Consider the following 18,728-nt stretch of genomic DNA (forward strand, 5'->3'; position numbering starts at 1 on the left):
TGAATACTTTTTAGTACTGAATAGTGCTTTTTTTTGTTAGATTCATGGGCCAAAGGGAAATAAGTAGGAGTCCAGAGCCTGCCAAAGATTGGGGCCTTGATAAACATTGTAGATTCCTAGAAGTAACAACATTCCATATGTTTTGCAAAGCAAAAGTGAACAGAATTACAAGGAAAAAGAGACAAATATACAACCATAGAGATTTTAATACATATTTTTCAAAAAAGTTAAAAATAAAGAACACTTTAACAATATGCCTAAAAGATTTAACTGTCACACAGTAGCAGTGAATTCAATGACTTCAGAATATAATATACCAACCATACCTGAATCTTTTATAAAAATCAGCTATATAGTAGAATAATAAAACATATTTCAACAAATTTCAGAAAATTGAAAAGTACTATTTTTCATCATGTGTTATTAAAAATAACAAAATAGTCAGAAAATCCATACTTTGGAAAGATTAAAAATACACTCTAACCCATGAGTTCAAAGAAAAAAATTATAGTGAATGTAAGAAAATATTTTTAACTGAATAATAACAAAATATTACAAATAAAAACTTGTGGTATGTTCCTAAATAATTATTAAAGGGATGTTTATAAGCTTAAGTGAAATATTAGGAAGGGGTAAGGCAAAAATTGTGTTATCTAAGCAACAATCTTGAGTGGTAACAGAATGACATTAAAGTAAACTGTAAGAATATGGAACAAGGGAATAATAAAAATGAGTAGAGAAACTACAGATATAATGAAGCAAACCAAATAAATAAGATCAACATGGCAAAAGTAAGTTTTTAAAAAGACTAGTAAAATTGATAAATAACTGGTAAGACTGATAAAAGACAGTCCAAAGCAACAGAAATAAGAGCAAAAATAAACTAATGGGACCTAATCAAACTGACAAGCTTTTGCACAGCAAAGGAAACCAAAAAGAAAACAAAAAGACAACTTACAGAATAGGAGAAAATAGTTTCAAGTGATGCAACTAAGGGCTTAATCTCTAGAATATACAAGCAATGTATACAACCCAACAGCAAAGAAGCCAACAACCCAATGGAAAAATGGGCAAAGGACCTGAAGAGACATTTTTTCAAGGAAGATGTGGAGATGGCCAACAAGCACATGAAAAAATGCTCAACATCCCAGATTATTAGAGAAGTGCAAATCAAAACTACCATGAGATACCACCAGTCAGAATGGCCATCATTAATAAGTCAACAAATAACAAGTGCTGGAGGGGATGTGGAGAAAAGGGAACCCTCCTGCACTGCTAGTGGGAATGTAATCTGGTACAGCCACTATGGAGAACAGTATGGAGGTACCTTAGAAATCTATATATAGAACTACCATATGATCCAGCAATCCCACTCTTGGGCATATATCCAGACAAAACTTTCCTTAAAAAAGACACATGCACCTGCATGATCATTGCAGCTCTTTTCACAATAGCCAAGAGCTGGAAACAACCCAAATGTCCATCGACAGATGATTGGATTCGGAAGATGTGGTATATATACACAATGGAATACCACTCAGCCATAAAAAGAACAAAATCGTGCCATTTGCAGCAACATGGATGGAACTAGAGACTCTCATCCTGAGTGAAATAAGTCAGAAAGACAAATACCATATGATATCACTCATATCTGGAATCTAATATAAGGCACAAATGAACCTTTCCACAGAAAAGAAAATCATGGACTTGGAGAAGAGACTTGTGGTTTCCTGGGGAGAAAGGGGGAAAGGGGAGGGATTGGGAGCTTGGGGTCAATGGATGCAAAGTATTGCCCATGGAATGGATTTATAATGAGATCCTGCTGTGTAGCACTGAGGACTATGTCTAGATACTTACAATGCAGCACGACAATGGGAGAAAAAATTAAGTATGCATGTATGTGTAACTGGGTCCCCATGCTGTACAATGGGGGGAAAAACTGTTTTGGGGGAAATAACAATAAAAAATAAATTTAAAAAAAATTAAAAAAAAGAAATCATAATCTTACTCATATTCTCATCCCTATGTTTTGGTTTTCTCCATAACCCTCAGCTAATATCCTTACCATGACAATAAAATTTTTGCTTTTTCTTAAAATTAAAAAAAATAATATAAAAGACAGGAACAGTGTTAACTTCTATCAAGAATAGAAATAGATGGATAATTACAGATCCTACACATACAGAAAATTTTATCAGAAAATATAAACAATTTCATGCTACTAAATTTGGTCATTTAGATTTAAGTTAACAAAATCTTGGAAAAATAATATTACCAAAAGGGACATAAGATGATATTGAAAGTCCTAAACAGTCTTAACTATTAAGAAATTAATAATTAACTAAATAACTAAAAGCCTTTCTACAAAGATAACTCCAGATTCACAGGTCTTTACTATCTAATTCTACTAATCCCACTCACCCAAAAAGTAGAGAAAAGGAGGGAAGGTTCTTTACTTGTGTTATGAGGCTACCATACTTTTGATATTAAAACCTGACCAAGACATTATGGAAGAGGATAATGATAGTTAGTTTCCTCTTCTCATATGAAATTTGGAAGAGGATAATGAGAAATAATAAAGAAAAGGGAGGAAGATTCTTTAGCTGTGTTATGAGGCTACCATACTTTTGATATTAAAACCTGACCAAGACATTATGGAAGAGTATAATGATAGTTAGTTTCCTCTTATCATATGAAATTTGGAAGAGGATAATGAGAAATAATAAAGAAAAGGAAGGAAGATTCTTTACTTGTGTTATGAGGCTACCATACTTTTGATATTAAAACATGACCAAGACATTATGGAAGAGGATAATGATAGTTCAGTCCTGAACATGGATGCAAAAATTTTACATGAAATATTAGCAAAATGAACCCAGAAACTTTAAATAGGTTAATGTATTATGTCCGATTTTTGTTTATTGCATCAGTGTAAGGATATTATAACATTAAAAAGTGATCACTGTAATTTTAGTGGAATAAAAGATCATTTAAAAATATACAGATTATTTGATGGAGAGATCATATGCTTTTCAGATGAGCGGAAGCTAAGAGACTTCTGTCACTCCAAACCAGCTCTATGACAACTACTAAAAGAACTTCTCTAGGCAGAAAAGAAAAATCCACAATTAGAAACAAGAAAATTTCATATGAGAAAACACACTGGTAAAGACAAAGATAATATAAAGGTAGAAAATCACCCACTGACAAAAATGATATCAAAAATAACAAACCTGAGAATAGAAGACAAATGTAAAGCATTGAAAATGCATCCAAAATAAGAGAACCACAACCCAAAACAATTCTGTACACATATAGTTAGTTATATCTAAATCTAATGGGAACCACAAAACAAAGAACTATAATGGACATGCACATTAAAAAAAAGAAAAAGAAAAAGCAATCCAAATGCAACACTGAAGATAGTCAACAAATCACAAGAGAAGACAACAAAAGAGGAAGGGAAGAAAAAACAGACCGAAAAATAAAAATCCAAAACAATTAACAAAATGGCAGTAAACAAATACGTATCCATAATTACACCGAATGTAAATAGATTAAATGCTCCAACCAAAGACACAGAATGGCTGAATGGATACAAAAACAAGAACCATATATATCTTGTTTACAAGAGACTCAATTAAGACCCAAGCACACATACACACTGTGAGGGGATGGAAGAAGATATTACATGCAAATGGAAATCAAAGGAAAAGCGAAGTAGCAATACTCGTATCAGACAAAATAGACTTTAAAATAAATAAAGTCACAAATGACAAAGAAGGACAGCATATAACAGTCAAAGGATCTATCCAAGAAGAAGATATAACAATTGTAAATATATATGCACTTAGCTTAGGAGCACCTCACTATATAAGGCAACTGCTGACAGCCATAAAAAGAGAAATCAACAGTAACATAATAATAGTGGGGGGCATTAACACCCCACTTACAGCAATGGACAGATCATCCAGACAGAAAATCAACATAGGAAACATAGGCCTTAAATGACACCATAGACCAAATATATCTAACTGATATTTATAGAACATTTCATCCCAAAGCAGCAGAATATACATTCTTCTCAAGTGCACATGGGACATTTTCCAGGATAGATAATACTTTGGGCCACAGGTCAAGTCTTGGTAAATTTTAAAAAGTTGAAATTATTTCAAGCATTTTCTCTGACCACAGTGCTATGTGACTATAAATCGACTACGAGAGAAAAAAAAAAAAAAGCAAAAAAACCACAAACTCCTGGAAGCTAAACAATATGCTATTGAACAACAAATGGATCATTGAAAAAAATCAAAGAGGAAATCACAAGATACTTAGAGACAAATGACAATGATGGTACAACAATCCAAAACCTATGGGACACAGCAAAAGCAGTTCTAAGAGGGAAGTTTATAGCAATACAGTCTTATCTCAGGAAACAAGAAAAAGCTCAAATAAACAACCTAACCTTATACCAAAAGCAACTAGAGCAGGAAGAACTAAGCCTGAATTTAATAGAAGGAAAGAAATCCTAAAGATCAGAGCAGAAGAAATCAATGAAATAGAGACAAATAAAACAATAGAAAAGGTCAATGAAACCAAAAGTTGGTTCTTTGAAAAGATGAACAAAATTGATAAACCCTTAGCCAGACTAATCGAGAAAAAAAGGGAGAGGGCTCAAATCAATAAAATTATAAATGACAAAGGAGAAATTACAGTGGACTCCACAGAAATACAAAAGGTCATAAGAGACTACTGTAAACAACTATATGCCAATAAAATGGACAACCAGAAGAAATGGATAGATTCTTACAAATGTACAACCTACCAAGATTGAACTAGAAAGAAATAAAAATATGAATATACCAATTTCAAGCACTGAAATTGAAAATGTGATTAAAGAAAACTTACAACAAACAAAAGTCCAGGACATGATGGCTACACAGGCAAATTCTATCATAAATTCAGAGAGAGTTAACACCTCTTCTTCTGAAAATCTTCCAAAAAATAGCAGAGGAGGGAACATTCCCAAGGTCATTCTGAGGCCACTATCACCCTGATACCAAAACCAGACAAGATTACCACAAAAAAAAGAAAATTACAGGCCAATATCACTGGTGAACATATATGCAAAAATCCTTAACAAAATGTTAGCAACCAAATACAAATATATATTAAAAGTATCATGCACCATGATCAAGTGAGATTTATCCTAGGCATGTGAAGATTTTTCAATATCCACAAAACAGTCAGTGTGATACACCACGTTAACAAACTTAAAAATAAAAACTATATGATCCTCTTAATAGTTGCAGAAAAAGAATTTGACAAAATTCAACATCTGTTTCTGATAAAAACTCTCTGGAAAGTCAGCATAAAGGGACTCTACCTCAGCATAATAAAAGCCATATATGTCAAACCCACAGCTAACATCATTCTCAGTGGTGAAAAACTGAAAACATTTCTACTAAGATCAGGAAGAAGACAAGGATGTTCATTACCACTACTATTCAACATTGTTTTGAAAGTTCTAGCAATGGCAATCAGAGAAGAAAAAGAAATAAAAGAAATCCAAATTGGAACATAGGAAGTAAAACTATCACTGTTTGCAGATGACAGGAGATGACATGATACTATACCTGGGAAACCCTAAAGACACTACCAGAAAACTATTAGAACTCATCAATGAATTTGGCAAAGTTGCAGGATACAAAATTAATACTCAGAAGTTGATTGCATTTTTATATACTAACAATGAAAGATCAGAAAGAGAAATCAGAGAAACCATTCTATTTTCCATCCCCTCAAAAAAAAAAAAAAATACCTAGGAGTAAACTTACCTAAAGAGACAAAAGACCTGTACTCTGAATACTATGAGATGCTGAGAAAAGAAATCAAAGATGACACAAATAGATGGAAAGATATACCATGCTCTTGGACTGGAAGAATCAATATTGTCAAAATGAATCTACTACCCAAGGCAATCAACAGATTTAGTTCAATCTCTATCAAATTACCAAGGACATTCTTTATAGAACTAGAACAGAATATTTTAAAATTTGTATGGAAACACAAAAGACCCTAAATAGCCAAAGCAATATGGAAATGGAGGAATCAGGCTCCCTGACTTCAGACAATATTACAAAGCTACAGTTATCAAAACAATATGGTACTGGCACAAAAACAGAAATACAGATCAATGGAACAGGATAGAAAGCCCAGAAATAAAGCCAAGCACTTGTGGTACACTAATCTATGATAAAGGAGGCAAGAACATATAGTGAAAGAAAAATAGTCTTTTTCAATACGTGGTGATGGGAAACTAGAAAGCTACATGTCAAAGAACGAAATTAGAGCACTCTCTAATACCATACACAAAAATAAACTCAAAATGTATTAAAGATCTAAATATAAGGCCAGATACTATTAAACTCCTAGGGGAGAACATAGGCACTTCCTAGAATGAGATCAATAAGAGGAAAAGTAAACCAATGGGCCCTAATTAAACTCAAAAGCTTTTGCACAGCAAAGAAAACCATTAAAAAACAAAAGACAACCCACAGAATGGTAGAAAATCTTTGCAAATGATGCAATAGACAAGTACCTAATCTCCAAAATATATAAACACCTCATACAACTCAACAACAACAAAAACACAATTGAAAAATGGGCAGAAGACCAAAATAGATATTTTTCTGAAGATGATTTATGAATGGCCAGCAGGCACATGAAAAAATGCTCAACATCACTAATTATTGGAGAAATTCAAATCAAAACTACAATGAGGTACCACCTTATACCAGTCAGAATGGCCATCATTAATAAGTCAACAAATAACATATGCTGGAGAGGGTGTGCAGAAAAGAGAATCCTCCTTCTCTTTTGGTGGGAATGTAAATTGGTACAACCACCATGGAAAACAGTATGGAGGTACCTCAGGAAACTAAATATAGAACTACTATATGATCCAGCAATCCCACTTCTGGACAAAACATTCATTCAAAAAGATGCATGCACCCTGATGTTCATTGCAACACTATTCACAATAGTCAAGACATGTAAACTACCTAAATGTCCACTGACAGATGAGTGGATTAAGAAGATGGGGCACATACACACAATGGAATACTACTCAGGCATCAAAGTTCAAAATAATACCATTTTCAGCAACATGGATGGAACTAGAGATTCTCAAACTAAGTGAAGTAAGTCAGAAAGAGAAAGACAAATACCATATGATATCACTTTTATGTGGAATCTAAAATATGGCACAAATAGTCCTATTCACAAAACAAACATTTCACAGACATGGAGAGCAGGGAGGGGGTAGTGGGGAAGGAGTGGGACAGCTGGGGAGTTTGAGGTTGGTGGATGCAAACTAAAACATTTGGAATGGATGGGCAATGGGTTCCTACTGTATAGCACAGGGAACCATCTGTGATTGGGTCACTTTGCTGTGCAACAGAAATTGAAGAAACATTGTAAATTAACTATACTTTAATTAAAAAACACAAAATATACAGATAAGTCACTTGATAAAATTCAGTATATATTCATGCTTTTAAAAAATGCTTAGCAAGCTAGAAACAAAAGGGAAATTTCTTAATCTAATAAAGGTTAGCTATAAAAACCCTACAAGAGACATATACCTAATGGTGAAATGTTGAAGGCTTTCCTTTTGAGATGAGAAATAAGACAAGATCCCTTGTTACTACTGCTTTTATTTATCATTATACTATATCATTTTATTTATCCTAGCTGGTTCAAGGAAGCAAGCCAAAGAAGTAAAAAGCATTAGATTTGAGAGAAAGAACTGAAACTCACTACTACTAGATATGATTGTGTTCATAGAATCTAGATAAATCTACAAATAAGTAAATTTAACAGTTTTGATGAAATCAAAATCAAGGTACTCAATCATATTTTTTACATCAATAATAGCTAGAATATGACATTTTAGATATAATCTTTTTCAGTAGCATCAAAAAATAACTAATACTTAGGGATAAATGTAACAAAATGTGTAGGACTTTTATTCAGGAAAATGTGAAAATGTAAAGATATACCTTATTCATTATTGAAATCAGTATTAACAGTATGTCAGTTCTCAAATAGTTCTATCCATCTATAAATTCAATATAATCCTCATGTAAATGCTAACCATTTTTTTCCAGGCTTCAGAATTTGACCAAGTCTTATTCTGGCATTTATACAGAAAAGGAAGAGGCCAAGAATAGATAAGACATTCTTGAAATAGAACAATAAAATAGTAGGATTTATTAACTACAGTGTATTAAGGCTAATAATAAAGCTATGGTTACTTAAGACAGTGTAATATCACCATAAGGGTAGGCGACCAATGGAACCATTCACAAAGGCCATAAATAGACCCTGTTATAAATAGAGACTTGATTTATGACAAAATGGGGACACTTAATTTATAACAAATGGGGGGGGAGTTTATTTAAACAAATGATTCTGAAGCAATTGTGTTCCTAAATGAACAAACTGCACATAGACATACCAACTTGAATGAGTCTCAAACAGAAATTTGAGCAAAAGAAGCCACACTGAAATGAATAATACTTCATTCCATTTATTTTTATATTAAAAAATAGGGAAAGCTGAATTATAGTATTTACAAAATGTATACTTAGGTGATAAACAGGAATTAATTACCATTAAAGTCTGGATAGCAGGTAATTTTATAGGGAGGGACGGTGCTATAATTCAGGTATCTGGGGTACTAGAAATGTTCAGTCATTTAACCTGGGTAGCAGTTATGTAAGTAATCACTTTATGTTATTCATTAAACTGGACATTGATATTTCATGCACTTTTTGAATGTGTGCTATATTTTACAATATAAAAGTTTTAAAGATCAAATTAAATACATGGTACTATTATTATCTTAGGCTAAGATAACTTGATACATCTATTCCAAAACTGGCGTGGTCTTGCTAATAAGGTTGATGTTAATAACACATAAATAGTAATATTTCACCTATAGGCACTATTTCACCGAGTCCATACTCTGGGAGATAAGCATGGCAGAAATTACTGGACTTTTTTCACCAATGAGAAAACTGAAGCTCAGAAAGGACAAATGGCTCATCCAATCCACTTTGCTAGCATATGACAAGGGGCGGGACTTGAACCTAGGACCGCCCCCCACCAAATCAAAGTTAAAACCACGATATTTATGCTGCACTGGCTATTATCAAAAAATGCAAAATAATAAGTTTTAGTAAGGATATTTAGAAGTTGGAGCTGGTTCAGAATATAAAATGGTGTGGCTGCTGTAGAAAACAGTTTGGCAGTTCCTCAACAAGTTAAATATAGAATTACCATATGAACCAGCAATTCCACTTTTATGTATATACCCTGAAAAATTGAAAACAAGCTCAGACCAATACTTGTACACCAGTGTTCATAGCAGCATTATTGGCAATAGTCAAAAAGTGGAAACCTCCCACGTGTCCATCAACTTACGAATGGATAAGTAACATGCGGTATATACAGGCAATGGAATATTATTCAGCCTGAATAAAAAGGAATGAAATTCTGATATATGCTACAACATGGATGAAACCTTGGACGCAGGCTAAGTTAAATAAACCAAACACAAAAGGACAAATAAAGTATAATTCCACTCTTTTGAGGTTATCTGGAACAGATACATTTATAGACTTAGAAAGTAGAATAGAGGTTACCAGGGACTGGGAGGAGGAGATGGGAATTTAGTGTTTATGGCGGAGAGTTTCTGTCTGAGATGATTAAGTTTTGGAACTGGATCATGGTTATGGTTACACAACCATTATAAATGTATTTAATGCACCGAATTGTGTACTTAAAATGGTAAAAATAGGGAGTTTCATGTTATATATATTTTACCACAATTTAAAAAAATTTAAAAGAAACACAGCTCTAATATTGTGATAAACTTTATTTACCTTATCTTCCCCAAACCAGGAAGGCAGTGTATTCTGGGGGAGCAGGGGTCCTGGTCTTTATCCAGGAAGATCTCAGAAGTTGGATGTAGCTTAAGTTTCAAGGCTAATTATTATCAGTCTTGAAATACTTCATGTTTTAAAGATTCTCCATGGTCAGCAATAACATTGGTACATGACAGACCAGCCAATTCTATATCAAATAGGAATTAGACAAATGCATGTTTTACATTAGTATGATGCATATGTGAAGATGTGCATAACTTGTCTTAGAGATGAGGAGTAAGGGTATGTGTGTGAAGGAAATAGGGTAGTTTGAGGTATTTCTCCTTGGTATGAATTAGCTATGAGTTAGCTATTTTTGTACAAGAGTAGTTAGAATAGAAATAAAGCTGGAAACTTCATATTTTTTGGTGCTTTAACACAAACTCTTTAATATAGTCTATAAATCTTCTTTTCTAGAGATATTCTACCTGCTGAAAAAATCAAGTTGTGTTATTTAACTTCATTGCAAAGAACATTTCAAAAGTAATCTTTGATGTTCAGCTAGTGTGGGATCTCCCAGGAGATATTAATGGCTATATTAAGGCAAATAATCCTTTGTGTTTCCCAGTAATGCTTTAAAATATCCCACAGCCTTTGCTTTAGGGAAGCAAAGTGCTTCTTCCAATGTGATTTTATATATGCTTTTTTGGGTGTTCATACTGAATTTCTTTTCCTTTTTAAGTCCTGAAAAAGTTTCATTTTAGCCTTTTCTCCTTCTGTTAAAAAGTTTAGGTTTATGGATGTATGAAATTTTTTTCTACTTTCTAGATTTTCTTATAACTTCATATTTCTGAAAAAAAATTAGTATAATCATTATATCCATTAGTTTTAAAACTGGGATTCATACACAGAAATGACAATATAGTATAGTTGCTGGGAGCACTGATCCTGGGGTAAGCCCAAATGGATTTGAATCCCGACTCTAACACTTACTGGCTATGTGGCTGTGGGCAAGGCATTTGATTCCTGTATGCTTCGGTGTATTCATCTATTAAATGGAGCTGATGATAATGTTTACCATAGAGGATTGTTATGAGAACTAAATGGGTTCTCATAGTATATAGCTAAATAATATTTATAAAGCCATTATAATGGTGCTAGCACACAGAAAAACACTATTTAAATACAAACCAGTGTTAAATAAAATAGTATAAGTTAGCTGTAATCCTGGATTTTGTACTTTTACTTTTTCATCTGTGAAAATGGGGATCTTTAGCCAATAGGCTATATGAGTGTTATTGTAATGTCAGTAGTAACTATTGCCTAAAAATTCCTCAAAAGAAAATTGGTGGAAATTACTATTTACTATAGCAATTATCATTGTAATAAGAGTGTATTTTCAGTAGAAGACAGAATAATTCTCAACTAATACAGAATAGTGGTTTTTGGTCAAATACCTTATTTTCTTTGCACCTTTGTCCTAGATTAGGAAGGGTAGCCTTTTCATGGCATAATATATCAGATTAATTATCATGACTCCACTAGCTCTTGACATAATAATTAATCCCTATAAATTACCCAAGTGATATTAAGAAAATAATTTATATACTCTATGATGTGAGAAATCAATTGTTTCATTATTCATCACCCATTGTGTGATTTTGATTTAATTTGGTTTATTATATATTATTTTACTGCTCTATTAACTTAATGATTTGAGCAATTATTTATAGCTTGTGATATTAAGTAATAGATTTAGAGGATATTATCAGATAATTCATGATGAAATGATGTTTATGAATATTATGGAGAATTTGCCATTTTAACCTGAAGGCCGTATGCGGTTTGATCTGATGAATTCATGTTCTTCTACAAAATTCGTAGAACACAACTATAAATGTAATTTTCCATTGGCATAGAGGTTGGTAGTTACCATTATTATTTAATATAGAATAGGTAGCTAATAGTACCCTTGTCCCTCAGTTTCTTTGTATATCTAGAGAAGAATGACACTGTTGCTGGAGGTTTCTAATGTCAAGTGAAGAAAACAAATGATTTGGTGCGCCCTACTTTTCATTCTTTTTTTTTCAAGACTACTTATAAATCTGTTTCTATTTGTGCTCTTGGAAATTGTTTATAGATATCTCTATCTTGACTTTCTAGCATATCCTTCTGATCGCTACCAGGATTCCTACTTTTAAAGTGATGCTTATTTGCATTTGCTCATGTGGATTTCCTTGATCATTTCTCTGTAGATGTATAGATTGGACTGGCCTCAAAGGTTTAGAGGAAAACAAATTATACAGGTGCAGTCTTTTTTGCAGTACCTAATTCCCAAAGCTCTGAAAGCTAAAACTAAAACCAAATTTTAAAAAAGTAACCCATTTATTGACACATCTGACTTAATGCAGTGTTGTTTATAGTTTTTATCTGATTTATTGTGAATATTTCTAGATTTCACTACAGAAATGTTAATGTTTTGTCAGGGATGCTCCTCATGGTCCTGATGGCGATGCTATGTTATAAATAGTATGTATACTATATTGTCCTACACTCTGGAACATTCATGCATTCTGAAATACAATTGGGTGCAAATGTTGCATGCAAAATGTAATTTGGTGTTCCGTAGTCATAAACATCCCGTAGTCTAAGAATATAAAATTTATAAACTAGTTCTAAATGTTAATCTTTGTAACTTTTGGTTTTAGATCACCTGTAGTCACAATACATCTATGATATATTATAAAATTATAATCAGTGGTTTCGATATCCTTGAAATAGTTATTTTAATGTGGCTAGCCAAATTCTCATGTCACATACATTAAAGAAATAGTTGACTGGTTCCACACATTATTTGCAGAGATTAATGATGAATTCCAAATTAACCTGAGCCATGTAAACAGCATGTGAGTTCACGGCTTTTTATGGGATGTCTTGGGACACTAAGATCACATGTTGCATCTATATTCAACATATGTATTAATCTGTATTTATGACCTTCTCCCTGCCTCCCCTCCTCAGTCTAGGAGAGGAAATCATTTTATATGCATTGCATTATTACAGTATCATTCCTTATGTAGGATATACAGCTTACTAACTACATAATATTTTAGTGAGAGTTGTTTATAGTAACTTGTTTGTAAAAGCCTAATTTTTTAACTGTTATTTTTAGGTATTTACTACCAGGAAGTACACAATTCTTCTTGAGAACACCAACATACAACTTGAAATACAGTTCACCTGGAATGGCTCGCTCCAATGTGTTGTTTACATCCCGATATGGCCATTTGTGAAACAGAAGGGAAGATCGCAATGAGTTATGCATAATAGCAATTATTATCTTCCCATTTTAACATGGCAAAGACAGTGACCATTAAGTACTGTTTATGTATATATGACATATATATGTGGGAGAATATATACACACATGCACTCAAATAACATATATATTTATTATAATATATGAAAAAGAATTAGCAGGAAACTGGATATAAGATTTAACCTTTCTGGAAATGTAATAAACCATGTTAAAACTGTTTACACAAATATGTGAATGTCTAGAATTTGCTAGGTTTATAATTAATACCTTCCTACTAGAAATGTTATTTTTGCTGCAGAGTATATAAAAGAATTGATCTTGAAGATCCCATTACAAGTGTTAAATTATTTTCTAGATAACATGTCTTTTGACTTGAAAAAGCAGTAATAGTAAATTACCTTATTAATTCTCCTATATATAGTAGCTATTTAAAATGGAAAAAAAAATTGGAAGCCTGGTGTTGCTTGACGGTAGGATTAAGTATAAGGTGGGTTTGTCATTACTATGGCACACTGTAAAGTACTATAAAAATTCCAACCCGATACTCTAACATTTTTATTCCTCTATGTGGAAATTTAGCTACCTGTGAAAATGATAATGTACATTTTCAGTAAGGATCATATTATGATCTAAAATGGAAGACAATCCAGTGGGTTAAAAATAAAATATACTAGCTTGTATTTTTACTTTTCATCAGGAGTCACAAAAAGAGAACGGAAAATAATGGTTAATGGTGACATCTTACCACATGATTTTTCTATCTCTTACCACTGAACTTTTATTTGGAAAGTGTGTCTCTGATGGGTGCATATGGTTAAATACAATCCCTTCTGTTCTTCAGAAGTGGAAGAGCTGAAATTTTAAACTTACTTTAATGTTACAAAATAATGTGTCACTCTTATAAGTTTCTCAGTGTTGAGACCAACTTACATTGCAAACTCTAATACAGAGTTTCATATTTCATCATAGAAATTAATCTAAACTATTTCAAATAGAAGATTCTGATTAGTAGATATTATTAGGCATGGATGTGCCCTTGAGAATTTTAAAAAATAAAAATATAGTATGAAATTTTCTTCTTGTCCCAAGTTATTATGCATAAGTTTCATAGCAGCTTATTTCCTTTTACAGTTTTGAAAGCAATGTGTGAGGTTTCAGTTTTCTATACAAATATAAACAGCAGTAGGATAAATAGCCATAGAAATTACAATATTGACCTTTAAGTTTATTAAACGTCACTCAATAATTTTAATTTCTCAGAGATGCTAATTATTTGCAAAATTCATGAATGTTTTACCTCCTTTTACTATCCTGATAGCTATTTCCAGTAAATCAAGAAATGGGCCCAAAGCAGAAGGAGAACTGAAAGAGGCAAAGTGGCCTGCTTTAATTCACAAGCTGGATAACTGGCAAGCCAAAGTTGTAAGTTAGATACATTTTACATTTAAAGCCATGTTCTGCAGTTGTATTGGGATAAAACAGATTCTTCCCTAAATTACCTCCAGCTACTTGATTCTTTATGAATATGGGAGTATCCTTACTCTAATGGATACTTTTCCTTGCTAATTGCATCCCAAAGAAGAGTTTGTTATTACCTTTGTAGAGAAAGAGAGTAAGGATGTTAGGATGAAGGAAATTACAGTGTAGCTCTGAGTGTTTATGATATCATCTTGTGAATTCTTAAGTATGTTTAGAATTTTTTGATAAATAATGCAAATAGTTGGGGTATTAACAAAATCGTTATAAAAATGATCAGTGAGTAGGCCTTTTCCTGGAGCAATTTTAGTCATTTTTCTTTTAAATTCATGAATGAGACAGAATTTAAAGTGTCTGGTATATGATATTGACCCAGTTTGTTGACCACTCACTTGCATTTGCTTAAATCAAAGTGATGACTTAATTTGCTAGAGTGAATATTTTGAAAATTCTTTTCTTGGTTGTACAAAAGTGAAATTTTAATTCAAAGGGAAAAAAAATGCCCAATATACTTCCCCCTAGAGGGAAAAAAACATACAAAAAAAGAGTAAATTTAAATGATTTAAATGTAAGAAACTACCCAGTTACCATGTGAGCAAACTTCATTCTTCTAGCTACTTAGGCCTGGCTTTTTTTGAGTACTAGAATTTTATTTTCCCCCATTTGCCTATTTATACTGATCTAGTCTGATATGATGAAGTTGTGAATAAAAGTCCTGTACTCATTATTTATGTATACTACCTGGTATGCTGTGGATGATGGTTGTGGTGATGCTTATTCCCTAATGAGAAACTAAGAAGAGAAGATACGGTAATAAACTGTGGAAGTCTCTAGAGGCCATAGAAATGTTTTAGAGGTATAAAATATTCCTTAGTTTTTATTATAAATTTTTTATTCATAGAGTTAAAAGCTATCAGTATAAGTGATAGTCTGACTTTCTCTTCCAGGAGGGAAATAACTTTATCTGAAAAACTCCAGAAGCTATTCAATCTTACCAGGAGATTTTAATAGGGAATTTGGTTTACTTACAGTGAAAGCACATTTTCATTCTGTTACACCCTGCTCATTCTGTAACTAATGCTTTCCAGAACTGCATATGATTATAATGATTTCCAGAATTGTATAAAAAGTAATCTTTTAATGTTTAAGTTATCATTTATGAACATAGCATGAGATTACAGCTTAGTTTTTGCTTTAATAATCCAACATTGTAAATGTTACCATTTGCTTTCTGTATTCTGTTGAAGGAGCTATTGTGACTCATATTATGATTATTAGCAACAAATTTTACTTTACCTTGCATGTGTAAAAATGAAATTATAACAGGATCAAATATAGAAATGGCAATGGTTGTCTCTGTCAGATGCAAAGATCTGTACATATTTTTTCATATATCTCAACTAGGTCTAAATATTCAAAACTTGTCTATTAATTCCTTTACCCCAAACTAAAATGAACTAAACTCAAGCAAAAAGCCCCAATCTTCTCATCTAATGTTTACACAGAGCTAGATGACAGTGGCTTCTAGACATCAAGAAAAGGATTTCATTCTAATTCTGTTTTTAATGATTATAGAATTTTGTTATGTAACTCAAAATTTCACATCTTAATATAATTTAATCCAAATGCTTTCTTTCTTCTTTAGCATGTCAAAGTCATCCCATTAAAAAATTCTCTTTAAACCTAAACATCTATATTACTTGACTGTTCAAAAGTACCAAAAAAATTTGCATAAAATCTATTATTTCTAGTTTTCTATAAAGCACTATTTTTTTCTAAAATGTATATTCTTTAAAAAATAATAAGTATCTTGAGAAGAGTGAAAAAACATACCTTCCTTTTCTTTTCTGTAATGCTATTTTCCATTTCGAGTCTTAGTTTATTTGGTTCTAAGGGTTAAACAATAAAAAAAGTATAATTACAACTAGCTGTGTCGCTGTGACCTGATGATTTTTGAAAATTTCTTTTCTTTTTAAATGGAGAATTTTAAGCTTTAAGGACTTAGTTATCTAATTATTTTGTTCTAATTCTACTTACAAATAAATTAAAATTTGGAAGTATATTGATGATCAAAATTTTATTCCTGACACTGTTTTTTTCTTTTTCTTTTCTTCTTCTTTTTTTAAACTTTAAGTTCCCTTTGAAGTTTTGACTTTGCGTGGACAAAGTCAAGAAAAGAGAAATCCTGCCTTTTAAACATTGGTTTATGGTGGTGTATTTTTGCCTCAGCAACAATAAAACTTAGATAAAATGTGTTATTGAATCAAGTTCAGTTTTTCTGCTCAGATATTTAAGAACAATGTTGTAGTTTCAGTATCTAAAAAAAAAGAGCATTAATTTTCTGGATCCATATGAATCAAGATATATGACTATGAATAACAGGCTTGTGACCAAAAAATTGTAATATTAAAACTTATTGCACACCTTGAGATTGCTGCCTTTTTTTGGTATTTTTTTTTTTTTGCCTTGTCACGAGTGGGTAAATGGAATAGTGAAGGAAAAATATTCAGGTGACACATTTTGCATTACCTAGGCTGTATTACCTAAAAGAGCTACATAAATCTTTTATTTTATCCCCACCTGCTAACTTGAAAACTTTTGGTAAAATCATCATTCAATAAGCTAATATTTTCTAAATTAATAAGTCTTACAAAAGTAATCAGATAATACTGATATTTCTCTTTCAAAGGCTAACAATGACAGTCCTTGGTCCTGAGCTGATTGGTTCATACGTAACTACTGTACATGTTACAACATTGAATATTAATAGATTAGCTGAAGATTCTGGGTTTGAAGATGAGCTTGAAAGCAATACATTTGCTACCATGAATCATGACTCAAATTATCCCCATGTGTTTTACTATCTGTATATGAATGCAAATGTTGTTACAGAAAATATGCTTGAAATGTCAACACAATGTGCAATTAGTATTGCATTGTCATGCTTCAGCATGTGATATCTGTGCAGTGGAAATTATTTCAATTACTCAGATATGTTACCATAATAAAAAAAGTATTTAACATAAGAAAGCTACAATATGTCATCAAATGGTTATTTCTGTTTCTCTCTCTCTCTCTCTCTCTCTCTCTCTCTCTCACACACACACACACACACACACACACACACACACACACTTTTTAGCAGTAGAAGAGATTGGCTCTCAATTAAGCTTTCAGCGTTATGAAATATATTTTCACAGTAATTTTCTTCTGCTGTACAGACAGCAGTAGCACTATGGGCATTACTTTACCTGCTATTAAAGTCAGGTTGGGTAAACAAAATTAGTGCTAATTCCTCTCTCAGTTAGCTGGAAGGTAGACTGTTCTAAAATTTAGAATATGACACTCTATCTTTCTAGCATCCCTGATTATAACAACGACATTACTAATCTGAACAAATTATGTCAGCATCTGAGCAATGATGTTTATTATTTTTTCCCAGGAATTTATAATTTTATCATTATTAAAACATACTTAACCTCAAAAGAAGCATATCCTTATTGCTATTCATACCATTGTTCTCTAAGATGATGATGATGATGATGATGATTTGTCTTTTTGCTTCTTCTAGGGCCGCTCCTGCAGCATATGGAGGTTGGCTAGGGGTCTGATTGGAGCTGTAGTCGTGGGCCTATGCCATAGCCACAGCAATGTGGGATCTGAGCTGCGTCTGCGAACTACACCACATCTCACAGCAACACCAGATCCTTAACCCACTGAGCAAGGCCAGGGATCGAACCCGCAACCTCGTGGTTCCTAGTCAGATTCGTTAACCACTGAGCCACAATAGGAACTCCAGCCAAGATGATGATGATGATGATTATTATTATTATTATTATTGTTACTGTATTTTTAGGGCCGCACCCGCGGTGTATTGGGGTTCCCAGGATAGGGGTCAAATTGGAGTTGTAGCCAATGGCCACAGCCACAGCTTCAGCAACACAGGATCTGAGCCTTGTCTGTGACATACAGCACAGCTCACTGCAACGCCGGATCCGTAA

General features: G+C 32.6%; 1 protein-coding gene across 8 annotated transcripts in view; it reads left to right on the forward strand.

Annotated features, from left to right (window-relative positions):
• TTLL7 (tubulin tyrosine ligase like 7) overlaps positions 1-17,764 on the forward strand; it is a 160,146-nt gene extending 142,382 nt beyond the window's left edge. For 2 of the 8 annotated variants that reach the window (XM_021096373.1, XM_021096371.1), the window contains exon 21: positions 13,105-17,761. In XM_021096373.1, the coding sequence (XP_020952032.1) occupies positions 13,105-13,225 (121 nt within the window). In that variant the 3' untranslated portion in view covers positions 13,226-17,761. Of the gene's footprint in view, positions 1-13,104 lie in introns of all 8 variants that reach the window. The other 6 variants (XR_002345116.1, XR_002345115.1, XR_002345117.1 and 3 more) reach the window with 6 other exon arrangements.

The sequence above is a fragment of the Sus scrofa genome, chromosome 6 (assembly GCF_000003025.6).
Source record: "Sus scrofa isolate TJ Tabasco breed Duroc chromosome 6, Sscrofa11.1, whole genome shotgun sequence".
NCBI lineage: Eukaryota > Metazoa > Chordata > Mammalia > Artiodactyla > Suidae > Sus > Sus scrofa.